General features: G+C 32.7%; 1 protein-coding gene and 1 pseudogene across 3 annotated transcripts in view; one reads left to right on the forward strand and one right to left on the reverse strand.

Annotated features, from left to right (window-relative positions):
- APOOL (apolipoprotein O like) overlaps positions 1 to 16,983 on the reverse strand; it is a 117,820-nt gene extending 100,837 nt beyond the window's left edge. For all 3 annotated transcript variants that reach the window (XM_039870221.1, XM_039870222.1, XM_039870220.1), the window contains exon 1: positions 16,851 to 16,983. In XM_039870221.1, coding sequence (XP_039726155.1) covers positions 16,851 to 16,955 — 105 coding nt within the window. In that variant the 5' untranslated portion in view covers positions 16,956 to 16,983. The remainder of the gene's footprint in view (positions 1 to 16,850) is intronic.
- On the forward strand, positions 12,045 to 12,548 carry LOC120608282 (60S ribosomal protein L21-like; annotated as a pseudogene).
- Positions 16,984 to 21,568: the final 4,585 nt, after the last annotated feature.

The following is a 21,568-nucleotide window of genomic DNA, read 5'->3' on the forward strand; positions in this document are numbered from 1 at the left end:
GCCACACTCTTCAAGGAAAAAATTGAGAGGACTCAAATAAATAAAATCAGAAATGAAACAGGAGATATAACCATGGACTCCACAGAAATACAATGGATCATAAGAAAATATTACAAGCAATTATACACTAACAAATTGGACAATCTGGAAGAAATGGACACGTTCCTAGAAATATTAAATCTCCCAAGCCTGAGTCAAGAAGAAACAGAAAATCTGAACTAACCAATTACCACCAATGAAATAGAATCAGTAATCAAAAACCTCCCAAAAAACAAAAGTTCTGGACCAGATGGCTTCATCAGTGAATTTTACCAAACATTCAAATAAGAATTAAAACCTATTCTTCTCAAACTATTCAAAAATTTCAAGAAGAGGGAGGGATCCCTAACTCCTTTTATGAGGTCACCATCACCTTGATTCCAAAACCAAACAAAGACATTAAAAAAACAGAAAACTTAAGGCCGATATCTTTTATGAACATTGATGCAAAAATCCTCAACAAAATATTAGCAAACAGAATTCAGCAATACATTAAATATATCATATCCCATGATCGAGTTGGATTTATTCCTAGGATGCACGGTTGGTACAATATCCGCAAATCAAATAATGTGATACACTACATTAACAAATCAAAAGATAAAAACCGTATGATCATATCAACAGATGCAGAAAAAGCATTCGACAATATCCAGCATCCATTTATGATAAAAACTCTCAGCAAAGTGGGAATAGAGGGAACATGCTTCAACATAATAAAGGCCATATATGACAAACCTACAGCTAACATCATGCTCAATGAGGAAAGACTAAAACCATTTTCTTTAAGATCAGGAACAGGACAAAAATGCCCACTTTCACCACTCCTCTTCAACATTGTATTGGAAGTCTTAGCCACAGCAATGAGACAAGAAAGGGAAATAAAAGGCATCCGAATGGGAAAGGAAGAAGTAAAACTCTCGTCATTTGCCAAAGACATGATATTATATATAAAGAATCTGAAAGATTCCACAAAAAACAAAACAAAACAAAACAAACAAACAAACAAAACTGTTAGAATTGATCAATGAATTCAGTAAAGTAGCAGGTTATAAAAGAAATATTCAGAAGTCAGTGGCATTTTTATATACCAATGATGAACTTTCAGAAAGAGAAATTAAGAGAACAATCCCATTTACGACTGCATCGAAAACTATAAAATACCTGGGAATCAAATTAACCAAGATGAAAGACCTGTTTTCAGAAAATTATAAGTCATTGAAAAAAGAAATTGAAGAAGATACAAATAAATGGAAGCATATACTGTGTTCATAAGTAGGAAGAATCAACATCGTTAAAATGGCCATACTACCCAAAGCAATCTATTGATTCAATGCAATCCCTATCAAAATATCAATGGCATTTTTCAGACAGCTAGAACAAATAATCGTAAAATTTATATGGAGCCATAAAAAAACCCGAATAGCCAAGGCAATCTTGAGAAAGAAGAACAAAGTTGGAGGTATCACACTACCTGATATCAAACTATACTACAAGGCTACAGTAATCAAAATAGCATGGTACTGGCATAAAAACTGATACATTGATCAATGGAACAGAATAGAGAGCCCGGAAATAAATCCACGCCTATACGCTCACTTAATATATGACAAAGGAGGCAAGAATATACAGTGGGGTAAAGACAGTCTCTTCAATAAATGGTGTTGGGAAAAATGGACAGATCCATGCAAAAAAAAAAAAAGGAAAAGAAAAAGAAAAAAAAAAGAGAAGCTGGAGCACCTTCTTACACCATATACAAGAATAGACTCAAAATGAATTAAAGACTTAAATGAAAGACCTGAAACCATAAAACTTCTAGAAGAAAACACAGGCAGTAAACTCTCTGATAATTACTAACGGGAATTTCTTTTCAGATATATCTCCTCAGGCAAGAGAAACAAAAGAAAAAATAAACAAATGGGACTAAATCAAACTAAAAAGTTTTTGTACAGCAAAGGAAACCGTCAACAAAACATAAAGACATCCAACTTTTTGGGAGAAGATATTCACTAATGATACATTTGATAAATGGTTAATATTCAAAATATATAAGGAACTTATACAACTCAACAACAACAAAAACAAACAATCCAATTAAAAAAAATGGGCAGAAGACCTGAACAGATACTTCTCCAAAGAGGAAATACAGATAGCTGATATAAAAAGATGCTGAAGGTCGCTAAGCATCAGAGAAATGCAAATTAAAACCACAATGAGGTATCGTCTCACACCTGTCAGAATGGTTATCATCAATAAATCAGAAAACAAGTGTTGGTGAGGATGCGGAGAAAAGGGAACCCTCATACATTGTTGGTGGGATTGCAAATTGGTACAGCTGCTATGGAAAACAGTCTGGAAGTTTCTCAAAAAATTAAAGATGGATATACCTTTTGACCCAGCAATTGCATTTCTGGGTATTTATCCAAAGAAAACCAAAACAATAATTCAGAAAGATCTACGCACCCCGATATTCATGGCAGCACAATTTACAATAGCCAAGATATGGAAGCAACCTAAATGCCCATCAATAGACAACTGGATAAAAAAATTATGGTTCATATATACAATGGAATATTATTCAGCCATTAAAAAAAAAATGAAATCCTACCATTTGTAACGACATGGATGGACCCAGAGGTTATAGATGCTGAGTGAAATAAGTCAGACAGAGAAAGATAAATACCATATTTCACTTATATGTGGAATCTAAAGAACAAAAAGAACAAACTAATCAAAAATGGACTCACAAATATAGTGGACAACTTAGTGATGGACAGAGGTGAAGGAGGTTGGGGGGCTGGGAAAATGGGGTGAAGGGTTAATGAAATACAAATTGATAGTCACGGGGATGGGGAGCAGGGCATAGGGAATGCAGTTAGCAGTAAAAGGATGGTTAGGTGGAGGGCCAGGGGAGGGCGGGAGCAATTGGAGGGGATTGTTTTATGAACTATATAGATGTCTAACCAACGTACTATATACTTGAAACTAATTTAAATAAGTAAAAAAAGAAGAGAGAATTCAATCCCTGCACATCAATATTGTATAAGTTAGAAAGAAATGACAGAAATTAAAATTTCCTAAGTTCTTAATATTGTTTGGATGAAGAATAAATATACTGATGAAAGCTGGAATAAATGCAGGTTAAAATTTTTAGAGTTACCAATAAAATAAAATGACCAAAAGGCATAATAAATGAACTTTGTTGTAGAAAAAAAATAAAAAGAGAAAAATAATCAATCCAAAATAAAGCAAAAAAGGAAATAAAAGAACAACAGATGAAGGTAGAAAAACAAAATTAAAAAAAAACACAAAAACTTGGAAGAACTAATTCCAGAAATATTAATAATTATAATAAATGCAAATGAGTAATGGATTAAAGCTAAAGATGATCAGATTGCATTTATAAAATACTGTCACATGCCATTTATGAGAAATTCCTAAACTCTTTAGAAAAGTTGGAAAAAAAACAATGAAAAATGCATATTAGACAAATATCAACCAAAATAAAGCTACTATAAGCTATACTAATATTAGACAAAATAGATTTTAAGACAAAAACCATTACTAGAGATAAAGTTACTATATAAAGACAAAAAAGTTTAATTAATTAGAGAGGTATTACAGTCTTAAACTTATATCCATCTATTAACATATCCTCAAAATATATGAAACAAAGAGAAATAGTCAAATTCGCCACCATAGAGGGAGTTTTAACTTATTCCCTCAGCAACTGGTTGACCAAAAGCAGATTTAAAAAACAAAAACAAACAAACAAACAAAAACTAACAATAATGAGTAGAGATGGGCAAGTTGGCTGTTTATGTAAAAAATGTTTTATAGTTTCACAGCTATGCTCACTCACTGATATACTGTCTATAGTTGCTTTTGTGCTATAATAGCAGTTGAGAAGATGTGACAGAGTTGCATATGTTTAAAATATTTACTACATGGCTTTTTAAGAGAAAACCTGTTGACTCCTGGTACAGAATGATGTAATCAACAACTCTGATCTAATGGATATATATAGGATACTGCACTGAACAACTGCAGAATACATATTTTTTAGCACAGATGGAAATGTATAAAATGTGGACTGCATTCTGGGCCATTTCAGGAACTGAAAGTCTTAGGAAATTTCAAGGGACTGATAAAAGAACATGCTCTCATCACACAAATCATATTTAATGGTGAAAGACTGAATATTTTCTCCCTTACATCAGGAAATGTACAAAATGATACCCTCTCCATTTTTTCCCCAACATTGTTCTGAAGGTTCTAGTCAGTCTATTCAGGCAAGAAATGGAAATAGAAGGTATCAAATTGGAAAAGAATAAGTAAAGCTATCTTTATTCACAGATGATCTTGTATATAGAAAATCTTAAGGAATCCACAAAAACCCTATTACAACAAATATATGAGTTCTGCAAGGTTTCAGGGTAAAAGATCAATATAAAAAATCAATCATATTATACACCAGCAATGAACAATATGAAAATAAAATTAAGAAAACAATTCCATTTACAATAGCATCAAAAACTACTTAGGAAAAATTCAACAAAGTTTAAGACTTATACACTGAAAACTACAAAAAATGTTAAACGAAATTAGAGAAGATGTAAATAAATGGAAAGACATCCCATGTTCTTGAATTGGAAGGCTAAATATTGTTAAAATGGCAATACTCCCCTAATTGATCCACAGATTCAGGGCAAACCTTATGCTTTTTTTCATAAAATAATTTGATGCTAAAATTCACATGGATGTAAAAGGGATCCAGAATAGTCAAAACAGTCTTCAAAAAGAAGAGCAAAGTTGGAGGACGCATACTTGGCCATTTCAAAATTTATTACAAAAAATATTATGGTATCGTTATAAGGACAGATATATAGATAAATGGAATAGAATTGTAAGTCTAGACATAAACCCATACATTTATGGTCAATTCATTCTCAACAAAATAAAGAAAATTCAATGGAGAAATAGCAGTTTTTTCTACAAATGGTAACGGACAGTTGGAGATTCACATCCAAAAAAATAAGGCTGAACCGCTACTCCATGCCATAGACAAAAATTAACTCACAATGGATCATAGACCTAAACGTAACTGCTAAAACTATAAAACACTCGGAAGAAAAGATAAAACTTTCATGACCTTGCACACATCAGAAGCACTAGCAACAAAAGAGAAATAAATAAATCAGATTTCATCAAAATCAAAAACTGTGCTGCAAATGATACCATCAACACTACTAATAAAAGCACAACCATTGACATTATTGGCAAATCATGTATCTCATAAAGGACTTGTATACAGAATACATAAAGAACTCTTCATTTTATTTTATTACAATTATTGGGGTGACATTGGTTAATAAAATCATACAGGTTTCAAATGTACAATTCAATAATATGTCATATGTGTACTGCCTTGTTTGTTCACTACCCAAAGTTAAATTTCCTTTTGTTACCAGATATTTGACCCCCTTTACATCCTAATCTATATCCTCTTCCTCCTTTCTCTCTGGTAACCACTAAACTGTTGTCTGTATCTATGAGATTTTGTCTTGTTCATTTGTTGCTTTCATTTTGATATTCCATATATGAATGAAATCATATGGTTCTCAACTTTTTCTTTCTTTCTAACAATATCGCTTAGCATGATAATCTCAAGATCCATCCCTGTTGTTGCATATGGCAGTATTTCATCTTTTCTTATGGCAAATATTTCACTGTATATATGTACCACATCTTCTTTATCCAATCATCTATCGTTGGACACTTCCGTTGCTTCAATGACCTGGTTACCATGAATAATGCTGTAATGAAAATCGGGGTGCATATATCTTTGCGGATAGATGTTTTCAAGTTTTTTGGGTAAATATCAGAACAGGGATTGCTGGGTCATATGGTAAGTACTCTTACAATTCAACAACAAGAAGATTAATTAACCAATTTAAAAATGGGCAAAAAATTTGAATAGACATTTCTCCAAAGAAAATGTATAAATTACCGATAAGTACATGAAAATATGCTTGACATCATTACTTTTTAGGGAAATGCAAATCAAAACTCCAATGAGGTATCATTCCACACCCACAAAAAATTGGATATAATTTTTAAAAAAGACAACAATGCTTAGTAAGGATGTGGAGAAACTGGAACCTTCATACATTGCCAGTAAGAATGAAAAATGGTTCAGTTTTTGAAAACAGCCTAGCAGTTCTTCAAAAGGTTAAAGATAGATTTACCATATGGACCAAAAATTCTACTCCTAGGTCTCCTTTGAAGAGAAATGAAAACACATCTCGACACAAAACCCTGTATACCAAAGTCACAGCAGCATCAGTCATAACAACTAAAGGGTGGAAAAATTCCAAATATCCATCAACTTATATAGGGATAAAGAAATTTGCTATATCCATAGAATGGAGTATTATTCAAGAATAAAAAGGAATGATGCACTGATACATTCTATAACATGGATGAAACTTGAAAACATTATGGTAATTGAAATAAGCCAGTCACAAAAGGCCACATGTTGTATGATTCTACTTATATGAAATATGCAGCATAGGCATATCCACAGAGAAAGAAAGTAGATCAGTGGTTACCAGGGGTTGGGGAGAGAGTGGAATTGAGAGTGACTGATAATAAGTATGGACTTTCTTTTTGTGCTGATGAAATTGTTCTAAACTTAGTAGTAATAGTTGCACAACTCTGTAGCTATACTAAAAATCAATTAACTATAAGAAAGAAAACTACTAAAACATGAAAAAATATTTGTGACTTTCAGTTAGGCAAAAATTTCTTAGATATGACACCAGAATCGTAATCCATAAATTCAAAAATTGATAAATTGGACTTTATCAAAATTGACATATTCTATTCCTCACAGACACTGTTAAGAGGAAGTGGTGTAGACAGAATAATGACCCCCGTCAAAGACATTCATGTCCTAATCCCTGGAACCGACGAATATGTTGTTATATGACAAAAGGGGAATTAAGTTTGTATATGCAATTAACGTTAATCAGGTGAGCTTAAAATAGGTAGATTTTCCTGGATTATAGTAATCATAAGACATTAAAAGTAGAAGAGGGAGGAGGATGGGTATAGTCGGGAGTAAATGTGACTACAGAAGAATGCTCAGAGTAATGTGATGTGAGAATGGCTTACACTACTTTTCCTGGCTTTGAAAATTGAGGTAGTGGGCCACAAGCCAAGGAATGTGGTCCAGCTTCTATAAGCTGAAAAAGGGAAGGAAAAGGATTCTCACAAGAGACTCCAGAAAGCAATGCAGCCCTGCCAACATCTTGATTTTAGCCCAGTGATACCAGTGTCAGAATTCTAACTTACAGAAACTGAAAGATAATAAACTTGTGTTTTTTAAAGTCACTAAGTTCATGGTTGTTACAGAATCAATGGAAAAGTAATACAGTAGGAAACAATAAACCACAGTTTGGGAGATAATAAGTGCAAAACACATAGCTGATATAGTGCTAAAAATACAGAAAATATAAAGAACTCTCAAAGTTCAATTATAAAAAAAAAAAAAAAATGACCTAATAAGTGGGCCAAAGATTTTAACAGACTTCACCAAAGTAGATGCATGAATGGCAAATAAGCATGTGAAAAAAAAATGTTCAACATAATTAGTAACTAGAAAAATGTAAATTAAATGCATAATGTTATACTTCTACAAACCACCAGAATGACAAATATATAAAATGATGTTCAACTTCATTAATAATATGAAAATGTAAATGAAAACCACAATGAGACAGCATTTCAATTCCACCTGTTTGGCAAATTAAAGTGTGACAATATCAAGTGTAGACAAGAATGTGGAGCAACCTAAACATTTATACTGCTTGTGAAAATGTAAATTGGTACATACACTCTGAAAAACAACTTAGCATACTATAGTAAATTTGAAGAGGTTGAATACTGTATGACCTAGTAGTTCCATTCCAAAGTATATTTAGAGAAACTACTATAATTATGCACCTGGAGATATGTACAATAAAGTTCATAGCAATAATTTAATGGAAAAATCTGGAAACAACTCAAATGTCTATTAACAGTAGGATGGATAATTAAATTAGGGTATATCCACACAATAAAATATTATAAATTAGGGAAATATGTAAATTACAGCTATGTGGGAAAATCTGGATAGATTTCACGAATGTTGAACATAAAAAGGTATTTGCAGAGCAAAAAAGGTAAGACGTAGAAAATCATATGCAGGTATGTTTTCATCAATGTATATAACTCAAACACTTGCAAAATCAAAGAAAACGTTGTTTAGCAATATAGACATATAAGGTAAAGTTTAAAAGGAGGGCAATAATAAAAATTCGGGGTAGTGGTTATCTCTGAATAAATAGGGAATGGGATGGGAACAAAAGATATTTAATTTTGCTTTTTCTTTAAACTGGATAGCAGGTACATGGTTGTTCATCATATTATTATTTTTATATTTTTAATAAACTGATTAAACAGCATTCTGATTCTAATCAACATTTAATAAAAACAAATACAAAGCACAAAAGAACTATAAAAATATGAGGTAACCACTTATTTTCTTGAAAAAATATATATACACACACACACAGACATATTGCTTTTATGTTCAGGGTGTAGCACCTTTCTATGCTTAGTATAGACATAATTGAGGAGAATCAAGTTTAAACCAACAGCAAGGGAACAAGATTATTAATGGATTTGGATTTGATCTTGTACCAGAAACAAATATGAGACACTGTAGGTTTAGTAAAAAATTACCAGTAATGGTCACAAAGGTCCTGTTTTACCATTAGATGACACTTCGCTGCTCATACCAGGATTAAAGAGTTATTGTTTCTCTTAGACTAATGCTTGAATTTTAAATTCATCATGTTGGTAATGATGTATATTATTAGGAGAGACGGAGGTGCATATTTTACATTAAAGGTTTATTTCACGTATTTTAAAAAGCAGGCACACAGCAGGTAGGGAAGTTCCCCATGTGGATGCATGGGTGTTAGTGTGGACAAAATTATTTATTTATATGTTTGCCCATCTGTTGCCAGCCTCTTTATTCTTTATGTTCCCCAATCTCACACTTTATGAATCATTAAGTGTTCTTATTCTCTCCTCTACTCATATCAAAATCTACTGATTCTTCATTTATACCTCAGTATAAATCAGATTAACAGTTTAAAAAACAGGTTCATTATCCATTGTCTATTGTAAGCAAAATTTTGTATATGTACTTCTCTAGGAAGAGCACCCAATGTTTTCATCAAATTTTCTAGGAGGTCAAAATGGTTAAGGACCAATGCTTTTAAGTATTTTCCTTCTTAGATATGGGTATTAAAGCATACTTGAAAGGTTTATGATAAAAATATTTACTGAAATGATAAAACTGACAAAATCTTAGCTAGATTAATTAATAAAAAACAGAAGGCAAGTAAAAAAATAGAAAAGAAAGATGAGACATTACAATGGATGCTTCAGAAACAAAAAGCATCGTAAGAAACTATTATGAGCATGAATGTGACAACAAATTAGATAACTTAGAACAGATAAATTCCTAGAAACATATAACCTACCAAGACTGAATAAGGAAGAACTAGAAAGCCTGAACAGATCAATAACAAATAAGGAAGATGAATCAGTAATCAACATCCATACCCGCCCCTTGTGCCATACACACACAAAAAGAGATCAGGACCAGATGGCTTCATGGGTGAACTAAACATTCAAAAAAGAATTAGTACCAGTCCTTCTTTGACTCTTCCAAAAACTGAAGAAGAAGGAATGCTTCCAAACTCATTTTATGATGGTATCATTCTGATACCAAAGCTGGACAAGACACCACAGGAAAACTACAAGCCAATATCCCTAATGGAAATAGATGCAAAAATCTTCAATACAATACTAGCAAATGAATCCCACAGTGCATTTAAAGGATTTTACAACTTGAACAAGTGGGCTTTATGTCTGGGATGCAAGGAGAGTTCAACATATACATGTCAATGTGATATACCACATTGATAGAATGAAAGATAAAAACCACACGATCAGCTCAATAGATGCAGAAAAAGCATCTGACAAAATTCAAAATCCATTCATGAGAAAAAAAAAAAAACACTTAATAAAATAGTGGTATAGGAGAAAACAAACATATATGAAAATCCCAGAACTAACATCATAATCAATGGAGAAAAAACTGAAAACATTTTCTCTAAATCTAGTACAAGGGAAAGATGCCCACATTTGAAACTTTTATTCACCATAGTATTGGAAGTCCTAGACAGAGCAATTAGAGAAGAAAAAGAAATAAAAGGCATCCAAATCAGAAAGGATGAAGTTAAATTATCTGCTTGCAGATGATACAATCTTATATGTAGAAAACTCTAAAGACTTAACAACAACAACAACAAAACCGTTAGAACTAATAAACGAATCAGTTTGTAGGATACAAAGTCAACATAAAAAATCAGTAGCATTTCTATACACTAACAACAAACTGTCTGAAAAAGTAATTAAAAAACAATTCCATTTATAACCGTAATAAAAAGAATAAAATAGTAACAAACTCAATCGAATAAATGAAAGACTTGTACTCTGAAAATTATGGAATGAAGAAGAAAATTAAAGACACATAAGTGGAAAGACATCCCATGTTCATGGGTTTGAAAAATTAATATGTTAAACTGTCATACTACCCAAAGTGATCCACAGATTCAATGCAATCCATATCAAAATTCTAATGGCATTCTTCAGAAAAACAGAAAACAAATCCTAAACTTCATATGGAAATATGAAAGACCCCAAATAGCCAAAGCAAGTCTTGAGCAAGAAGAGTAAAGCTGGAGGTACCACAATTACTGATTTCAAAATCGATTACAAAGCTACAGCAATCAAAAAAGTATGGTACCAGCATAAAAACAGACATATAAATAATGGAACAGAACAGATTGCACAGAAATAAATCTACATGATTATGGTCAAATGATCTTTGACAAGGGTGCCAAAAACATATAGTGAGGAAAGAATAATCTCTTTGATAAATGGTGCTGAAAAACTGGATAACCATATGCAGAAGAATGAAAATGAACCTTCATCTCACATATATGCAAATATCAGCTCGAAATGGCTTAAAAATTTAAATGTAAAAACTAAAATAAAAACTACTAGAAGAAAGCATAGGGCAAAGGCTTCTTGAAATTGGTCTTAGAAATTTTTTTTTTTTTTTTTTTATGAACCGCTTATCAACAAAAGCAAAAATAAATAAGTGGGACTACATTAAACTGAATAGCTTCTGCACAGTAAAGAAAACCATCAACGAAAAGAAAAGGTAACCTGTGGAATGGTAGAAAACATTTGCGAACCACATAACTGATAAGGAGCTAACATCTAAAATATTTAAGAAACTGATACAACTCAATAGCAAAACAAACAAAAAACAATAAAACAAAACAAACAAACAAAACTGGACTAAAAAATGTCAAAGGACCTAAACAGACATTTCTCAAAGGAAGACATACGAATGGCTGACAAGTATATGAAAAAGTGCTCAACATCATCAATCATCAGGGAAATGCAAATCAAAACCACAATGATATATCACCTCATGCCTGTTAGGATGGCTATCATCAAAAAGACAAGTGATAAAAAGTGTTGGCAAGGATGTGGTGAAAAGAGAATCCTTACACACTGTTGCTAAAAATGTAAATTGGTATAGTCATTATGGAAAACAGTATGAAGGTTACTCAAAAAGTTAATAATAGAACTACTATATGATTCAGCAATACCACTTCTGGAAATACATCCAAAGGAAATGAAATCTGGACCTCAAAGAGATACCTGCATTTCCGTGTTCATTGCATTATTATGAAAATAAGCTAAATGTCTATCAGTAGGTGAATGGATAAAGAAAACGTGTGTGTGTGTTAATACTGAATATTGCAAATGTCATAGCTTTAAAATGCATACGTGGCCTTTCGGCTGGAACCACCATCTTCCAGTAATTTGCCAAAATGACAAACACAAAGGGAAAGAGGAGAGGCATCCACTATATGTTCTCTAGGCCTTTTAGAAAACATGGAGTTTTTCCTTTGACCACATACATATGAATCTATAAGGAAGGTGATGTTGTAGACATCAAGGGAATGGGCACTGTTCAAAAAGGAATGCCCCACAAATGCTACCATGGCAAAACTGGAAGAGCCTACAATGTTACCCAGCATGTGATTAAAATTGTTGTAAACAAACAAGTTAAGGGCAAGATTCTTGCCAAGATAATTAACGTACATATTGAGCATATTAAGCACTTTAAAAGCTGAGAAAGCTTCCTGAAACGTGTGAAGGAAACTAATCAAAAAAAGGAAGCCAAAGAGAAAGGTATCTGGGTTCAAATGAAGTGCCAGCCTGGGCCTCTGAGAGACGAACACTGTGTGAGAACCAATGGAAAGGAGCCCGAGCTGCTGGAACCCATTCCCTATGAATTCATGTCATGATAGGTGTAAAGAAATAAAAGGCCTCTAATTGAGTAGGTATCCCCTCCCCTAAAGAAATATTTAAAGAAAACTGTCTTAATTCATTGTGTGATGTCTTCACTATTCAGATTTAGTGTTTTTTTTTTCTTGCTGAAAGATGTCAAGTGGTTTATGGTACAACAAAGAACATAGTTCATTGGTTAGGAAACTGAATCTGTTGCATTACAGTTAAGCTCAGGGAAAGCTGGTTACTCATAATTGCATCATAAATAGCTATGTTTTAAGGATCAGGAACTTGCCCTTGAAAACTGCTACTTAAAAGCAGATTGTTTAAAGCACCCTGTTTGCGAGTTACATTTGCTTCCACCTTTCATGGAACACGACTCAAAATAAGTGTTTGTGACCATTTGGAACTAGAATACCTTTTTTTGTTTCAACCAAGGGTAGACATTTCCACAGCAGTTAGTATGTTGTATGGCATTCTAAGCACTTTACATAATCTATTAAAAAATCTTGCAGTAAGTAGTGTTTTGTGCATTTCACATAAGGAAGCTGAGGCACAATTAACTTGCCCAAGATTACAGGTGCACAAATATTCAAGTCCAGGCAGTCTGGTTCTAAAATCAGGTTTCAGTCATTAATGTTATATTGCCTCATATTAATGGGAATATTTTAAAGCTACTTTGTATGGTTTGAGCACATTTAGGTTATTCAGTTGCCTCCTGGATATTTTTACTTGGATGTGGCAAATATCTTAAATTCAATATAGTAAAAAGAGAGTTGATTGCATCCCATCCTAGCTGCCTTCAGTTTTCTGTGATAGCTGTAGCTATACTATGTTTATTTGAAATAAAACCTTGACTTCTTGTAAAAAATACATGCATGTATGTGTGCATATATATATACATAAAAACACACACATACAATGAAATATTATTCACCATTAAAAAGGATATCCTCACATTTTTGACAACATGGATGAGCCTAGAGGACATTATGCTAAGTGAAATGAGCCAGACACAGAAAGAGAAATACTGTATAATCTCACTTATATGTAGAATCTAAAATAGACTCAGAAGCAGAAAGTGGAATAGTGGTTACCACGGGTGGAGTGGGGATGGGGGGAAATAGTGAGGTCAAAGAGTATGCAAGAAGAATAAGTTTTGGAGATCTAATACACAGCATGGTGACCATAGTTAACAATACTGTATTGTATACCTGAAATTTGCTTAGAGGATAGCTCTTAAGTATAACACACACACGTGCGTGTGCTCACACACACACATACACACACACACACACACAAGAAAATGGTAACTATGTGAGGTGACAAATATATTAATTAGCTTGATTATGGTGATCATTTCATAATGTATATTCATGTCAAAACATCAAGTTGTATACTATAAATATACACCATTCTTATTTGTCAAATACATCTCTGTAAAGCTGAAAAAAAAAAAAGATTTCAACTCTACTGTGAAAATTCTGTTTCTGCTGAGGGAAGAACAATCTCATTATGAATTTGACGCCCTGGGTTTAAATGCCATTTATTGTATAAATATAACTTGTACCCAATTAGAAATTATGATTAGATTCAGTAAGCTATAATACCATATTTATATTAAATTGAACCAAAGAAATTAGAACTCTCAAATCAATATTCTTTTCTGTTATTTTTTTGCTGAAAACAAGCAAATAATAAGAAAATGACACAAATTCACATCACAGAAAGACTTAAAGAAACAACCAGTGATGTCCATGGCCGATCATATATACACACAGCTCAATTGCCACTTTACAGATATAAATACTGCAAATTTCATGGTTTAAAAAATAATCACCCCACAGCTCTCCAGAGTTTTATAATAAAGAGAGATAAAATTATATTCACTAGATGATACTTAATAACGCAGGGTATACTAATACTTTTTAAAAAGATGTTTAAGGAGAGTTACAAGTTTACTAGAAGATTTAATTAATCAGAACACATTATTCATACAGTGTTTTGGTTTAATAGAGGCTTTACTGTAAATAGATTTAAACAGAGGCATAACTCACTTTACAAAATAAAAGTACCTGGAAATGTTGCATGCAAATCACATTTTCATTCCTTCAGAAATTCTAAGTTCCTCAAAGATTAGATCTTAACTTTGTGAATAATCCCTAGCACTTAGCAAGCAACAAACTTTAACAAGTAATTCAATTAAATTCTATTTAAAATTTACTGGAGAAAACACTAAAATTAAGGAATCCTATGTATATCATAATATAATAAAGAGCACAAATTTATTTTAAAATTCAGAAAAACCATAAATTAAGGACAAATGGTGTTTATCTTCCTACCTAGATTTTGAACTTCCTACCTAGATTTTGATGGGAGTATCAAGGTAGGCTTAAAAGCATCATCTCTCTAAGACTAATAAAAGAGGAAAAATAATGAGAGATGGCAAGTACTAGGAAAGTGAATTTATCCCAAACTGCTAATAAAAATTAATAAAACTTTACCCAGTGCTTAGAACAGTGCCTCACACACATGCAAGAGGAGCTCAGAAAATATTTTTTGTTAAATTTTATGCATGTCAGCTTGGCAATGTATTGATATTTTTCATGCATTCTGACCTATAATTCCATTCCTTGAGATTTATTCTAAGGAAATAGTTATAGATGTGCATGCAGATCTATGTATAAGGTGTTTCAACAAAGCACGATTATATTAACAAAATTATTGGAAATATGCTAAATTAAAAATATAGAAATTATATATTTGATAATGGTACATTCATACAACAGAATATTTATGCCATCAATAAGAATTCTGTCCAGTGTCATCCAACTCTCAGTGGTGGAGTCAAGATTCAGATTCAGACCTGTCTGACTCAAGTACGCATTTCTAAGCATATAGATAAATCTTAAGGACGATTTAAGGCTGGAAAAGACAAATAGTACAATGGTAAACAGAATCTGGAACCATAGTTAGATATTAACAGGCTGGCATGATCAACAAGATGAAAGTTAAATAGGCATACATGTACCTGTAACTGAGTCCAAAAAATGTCCATGCACACAGGTATAGTTTGGGAAAAGACACAGCTTAGAAGAAGCCCATGTAAAAATGTTTAATGAATTTTAGAGAACTGCAAATTCATTATGTCATGGTCAAAGGTTATAAGGAAGGCTGATTGTGAAGACCCAAAACAAAAATATATTAAAAAAATAAATGTGATCTTAGGCAGCTTCACTAGAAATATATTATCTATAACAAGAGAAGAATCTGACTATTGAGCAATGGTCAAAACACTTACACCTGAAGAAAATGTTAACCAGTTCCTGAATGTTTGTCAGAGAATGATCATGATAGTGAAGGAACTCAAAGCTATGACATATAAATAGTGGATAAAGCTACTAATATACTTATCCAGGAACCAAAACTACTTAAAGTATAACTGATATCTGAAGAGTTGTTTTGTGGAAGAGAAATGAGATTTTTACTGTATGGTACCAAAGCAAGAGATACAGGGCTAATGGGTAGAAATTACTATGACACAGGTTTGTGCCTGACCTAAGGAAGGATCTCAAACTAAAAGAGAGCTAACAGAAAATGGAATGGGTTGCCTTGGATTACTTTATTCAGTTTTATTCATGTAGAAGTTAAACGGCCACTTAGTGTGCCTACTGTAAAGGGCATTACAGTAACTAACATACAGAAGGCTGAACTAGAAAATATGCAAGGTCACTTTCAAAATTGAGATCTTAATGAACTTCTCAAACTAAGGCTTCCAAATATCAGGTGTACTGTATAAATTTTTCAAGAAAGAAAATCGGACTGCTTAGAAGTACTAAGACCCTGTACTAGTCATTAATTATTCATTAAGAAAAATCACCAATTGTTTTTCATTGGAATTAGGATTTTAGATGTTTGGACTAAATATAATACATGGTTGGAGACACCTTATAACTATTCTCTCAACTTATAAAATGTGCCTAATAAATATTTCAAAGACTTTTTTATTAAATTTATTGGGGTGACAGTGGCTAATAAAATTATATAGGCTTCAAGTGTACAATTCAATAATAAGTCATATGTACACTGCATTGTGTGTTCACCACCCAGAGTTAAATTCCCTTCTGTCACCATATATTTGACCCCCTTTATCCTTAACTACCTCCCCAATCCCCTTCTTCCCTCTGGTAACCACTAAACTGTTGTCTGTATACATGAGTTTTGTTTGATGAAAAGAAGTGGTAACAGAATACTCATAGCTTTTGCATCATATTTATTATGTTATATAAAAAAATCACAATCATTTGTAGGCGACTTACCTGCTCTGGTTTCACTAGCTGCTTTTTGGATTCCTCTTCTTTGGCTGCATGCACACTTATAGATGCACACATCAGACTTGCAGGCATGGTTGTCAGCTTTCCCATCTGAGAAAGATTATTCAAAATATATTTTTAATTGAAAGTTCTCCATCCTCCATTTCCTGATAAATTTGGGGGGCATCTGAGGAACACTATGGGTTTCACTTAAATTTATTAAAAACTCAAGCATTCCAAATTACTTCTTCAAACATTTCTAGGATATAATTTCTAAACTTCTCTTCTCCTACTAGATGGTTATTATTTTTACAAATTAGTTAACTACATACTTCATGTGAATTATAACAATATAATAATTACCAGGAAGGAGTGAATACAAAATTTGAGGGATGAAGTGGGATAGATCACGGTATTTATTTACTCAGTCCACAAATATTGACCGAGCAACTAATATGTGACAGACTCTGGTCTCAGTGTTCAGGATACATCAATGAGCAAAACAAAAATTCTTGCTCTCGTGTAGCTGACATTCTAGTGAAGCAGAGACAGACAATCAACACAATAAATAAATTATGTTGTACATTACAAACTGATAAATACTATGAAAAAAATAAAGGATGATTTGAAGTACTGGGTGAATCAGGTTGCATCTTGAAATAAAATTTTATTTACATTACTTGTAAAAATAATTTCCTTCCATTACAAATTCTTTGCCCCTAGCTTTCCTTCCCAGTGCATTCCTTTATTGCCTGTTTCATGCTTAGCCTAAAGCCAAAAGTGATCTTTGTTTTAGATATAACTTGATTTGAATTAAAAATGCAGGAAAATCACTGGCTCTAAGAAAGAAATGTTCCAGTTTTATTCAGATACCAAAATAATTCCCCCAAAATTGTCCATTCAACAGGCAAAATGAAAAGCTTTTCAAGGAACAAATATTTTAAGAGCTTGATTCTTTAGAAGGGAAAAGGAGACTTGTTGAAACCAACAAAGGACATTCAGAGGAAAGTGGTCTCTTTGACTTACATATAAACGTAATTGTGCAAGAACTGGAAGAAACACGGGCAAAGAATTCTACATGTTCTCTGATAGTGTCTGTATTTCATTTCTAACACATTTTTCAATATTTTTTGGCATTAAAGCTACAGGACCTAATTAAGCAATTTCCTGCCTAAACTGGGCTTGACTCTGATTTAGATTAAGATTCCAGAAATATGGGGTAAAATGAAGACCCAACACTAATCAGAGAAAATTTGTTCACTATTTTCCCTCTTCAAGCCTTCCTCTAGTACATGTCAGCACCACAGAATGATTTATCTAGGCCTGCATTCCCAACAGACATCACTTTTGATTTCTTATACCCAGTTAGTATTCACTAATGGAATAACAATATTTCCACTGTATACCTGTCAGATATCAATAAGAAAAACATATTAAAACTGATGCCAACAAGGATGCTCTCCCATGTACCTGAGAAATTTTGTTAATAAAGCTCTGAAGTAGTTATCTGAAGGATGTCAAGTGTTATAACATTTAAGTTACTTATAAAACACCAGATTATACCTTACTCTCTAGGTTTAAGAGAACACTTGTTATTTTTTTTTTCTACTTTTTTTTTCTGAAGTGGGAATAGGTATTAACTAGGGAAAGATAGAAAGAAAAAAAAAGTGTAGAAGCTTGTGCGAAGGCCCTGAAGTAAAAGGGAAAGTGCTAAGTTCCAGGGAAAGAGATGAGTTCCAGGGAAAGAAAGAAGCATGTTGGAATGGTATGCACAGTGCAATGGGAGCCATGAGTAGTAATTAACAGGCTTTGGGCAAGATGTCAGTAGGTATCTGAGAAATTTTTTTTTTCTTTTTTATCAGCACTAATAATATTTTATTACACAGAAAAAAATCAATACTAGAAATTTATGATGCAACATTTGCTTCATAACAAATGAATTAAACAATGTAATACAAGTTCAGGGAAAGAAGAAATCACTTCTAGATAGAGCACCAAGAGAAAACTTTAAAAATGTAAAGGATTATTATATTGTTGTGCATGGATAACTTGGAGCTGAGCTTTGTCTTAAGTAAGTCAACTGGCAGAGAAATGCAAAAATGATGGTAATATAATTTTCTTACATTAACAAAACGCTTTTATATCCACATGCATTTATTTCAAAAGCCACTGTGAGGTGACCAAGGAATACAAAACTACCTTTATTTTACAGATATGGAAACTGAGGCTCTGTGAGCTAGAGTAATTTAAGCTAAGTGAGAGACTGAAATGGGACAAAAAGTCCAGGTCTTCTGACTATGGTTTAATGCTTTTGCACTCACATCATCTGCTAGGCAGATTGAAAAAGGCAAACAGACAGAGGTGGTAGAATATGCGGTATTTAGGATGGAGTCTTTTTATGTCAATGCCTGGGATTTAGAAGCTGCTTAATAAATGGCTATCAGTCAATTAACCTAAGCCTCATCTCGAGGAAATTTGTACGTATTTTTAAATTTTTATTTTTTTAATTTTATTTTTCAGTTAGAGTTGACATTCAATATTATTTTATATTAGTCTTAAGTGTACAGCATAATGGTTAGACATTTATGTAATTTACAAAGTGATATCCCCAATTAGTCTAGTACCCACCTGGCACTATACATGGTTATTACAATATTATTGACTATATTCCCTAGGCTGAACTTCACTGTTAAAACACTTTTAAATTATGCTAATATCTAAAAAAAATTCAACATCCTAATGGTCTCTGAGTACAGTGCAATAATAAATATAGATTATAGAATAAATTCATAGGTACTGCTTGCTAATTATGATGTAGTCCTCCAGAGTCCAGATTGATTAACTGAACTGTGCCCTAAAAAGTTAACATACCTTGAAAAATGTCTAAGTATCTTCACTACATTTTCTATTCAGTAGAGCAGAGTCCATCGCCTTGACTTTTATTGATGAGGCAGTGTGGCATAATGGGGAAAAAATGAGTTTAGGAGTCATACTGATTTGGTTTTAAATTCCAGTTGTGGAATATACTGTCTAAATCTGGGCTCTTAAGAGCTATGCTGCCCAATATGGTAACTACTAGCTACATGTGGTTATTTAAATTTAAATAAAAATTTTAATTTAGTTCTTTAGTCACACTATCCCCATTTCAAGTGCTCAACAGCATATTGTAGAGCACAAATATATAATAACTCCATTATTAAAGAAAGTTCCACTGGACAGTGCAAGTTATACAACTGAAAAAAAATGGAAAGGCCTTCCTTTTATGATTATCATGTGGAGTATATAAGGATTTAATGAAAATGGCTTGTAACTGGTAAATGGGCAGTTAATTTTAGCTCCCCATTTCTTCTGTTCGCTGAATAAAGATATTAAACAGCTGTGCTTACTCCTCATTTTTCTTCTCACATACATTTGATGTCAATCGAGTGCTAGTGAGAACTATGACAACAATAAAAAAATATCATACTTAGTGCCTCTAAACAAAAAAGGCCAAAATTTGATCAAAATTAAACAGGCAGTTTGGCACACTCATGCCTTTTCAAACCACAGGTTATACTGATGAAGAAGGCATCCCTAACCAAAGAGAGGCAGCTGAATGTATACTACACTGAAAAATTTAGAATAGGGATTGCCAAACCATAGCTCTGGGCTAAATCTGTCCTGGACTCTGAGATAAAAATATATTTTTTTAAAATTATTTAAAGTCTTTTAAAAATAAAAATAAATGAACAAAGAAGAATAAGTGACCTCATGTGTCCTGCAAAGTCTAACATATTTACTGTCTGGGCCTTTACAGAAAAAAATTGCCAACCCATGATTTAGAAAATCAAATAAGATATTTAAAAAGTATCAGATTGGGGGGTATTATAAACTCACAGGCTCATAAGACTGATAGTTAAATAGCATTAAATTTGAGCAGGGATGATTATAGTTTTCACAAAGAAGGTAAAACCTTGAGTTAAAATAATTTGTAATTTCAAAATAATAGCTTGCCAATTCAAAATTATAAATGACTTGTTTAAAATCAATGAGAGAAAAAAACTGGCTTCTTCCAAAATATAACATGTTCTAGAACAGAATTCTATCATATAGAGATTTATAAATAACAGGATTGAAGATGAACATGAGGTAACCACCCATAAGACTCAACCCTTCCAAGTGCTTCTGTAATCAAAATATAGTTGATTTTCATTATTTGCTGTAGTCATATCCCGTAAAATAGCCATGAACACTGATTTAAGGAATACTAAACCATTGCTCCTAGGGAAAATATAAGGTTAACTTCTTACACACCTCTGGTTACATTTTTATCAACTGATAAGTACATATCTTTGTTTTATATGTGTTTCTGTTTAAGGATACCTTACTTAATATATGTTGATTCATTAACATTGAACTCAAGGCCAACAGCATTAGAAATCATGGATGAACAAAGTTTATTGAGCATACATATCTCCTTCTTAAGGCATATCGCAGCTCTCTTGCACTTAAAAACACTGGCTAGAACTTCTGTACTAAACATGGGAGCCATTTTTAATAGAAGCATCAGAGTGAGGTCAAAAGCATGGCAGCCTGAGGGATCTCCCCTGATCGGTTCCCTTGAAATTACAATGAAGTGAACAATCACAATGCAACAGACAACAGATAGCTCCCAGCCTGGTTCACAGACAGGTCTGAGAGATCTGTGCATCAGAGTATCTGAAGGTGGTTGAATCCGGTGAGAA

This window comes from Pteropus medius, unplaced genomic scaffold (genome assembly GCF_902729225.1).
Source record: "Pteropus medius unplaced genomic scaffold, Ma_sr-lr_union100, whole genome shotgun sequence".
Lineage (NCBI taxonomy): Eukaryota > Metazoa > Chordata > Mammalia > Chiroptera > Pteropodidae > Pteropus > Pteropus medius.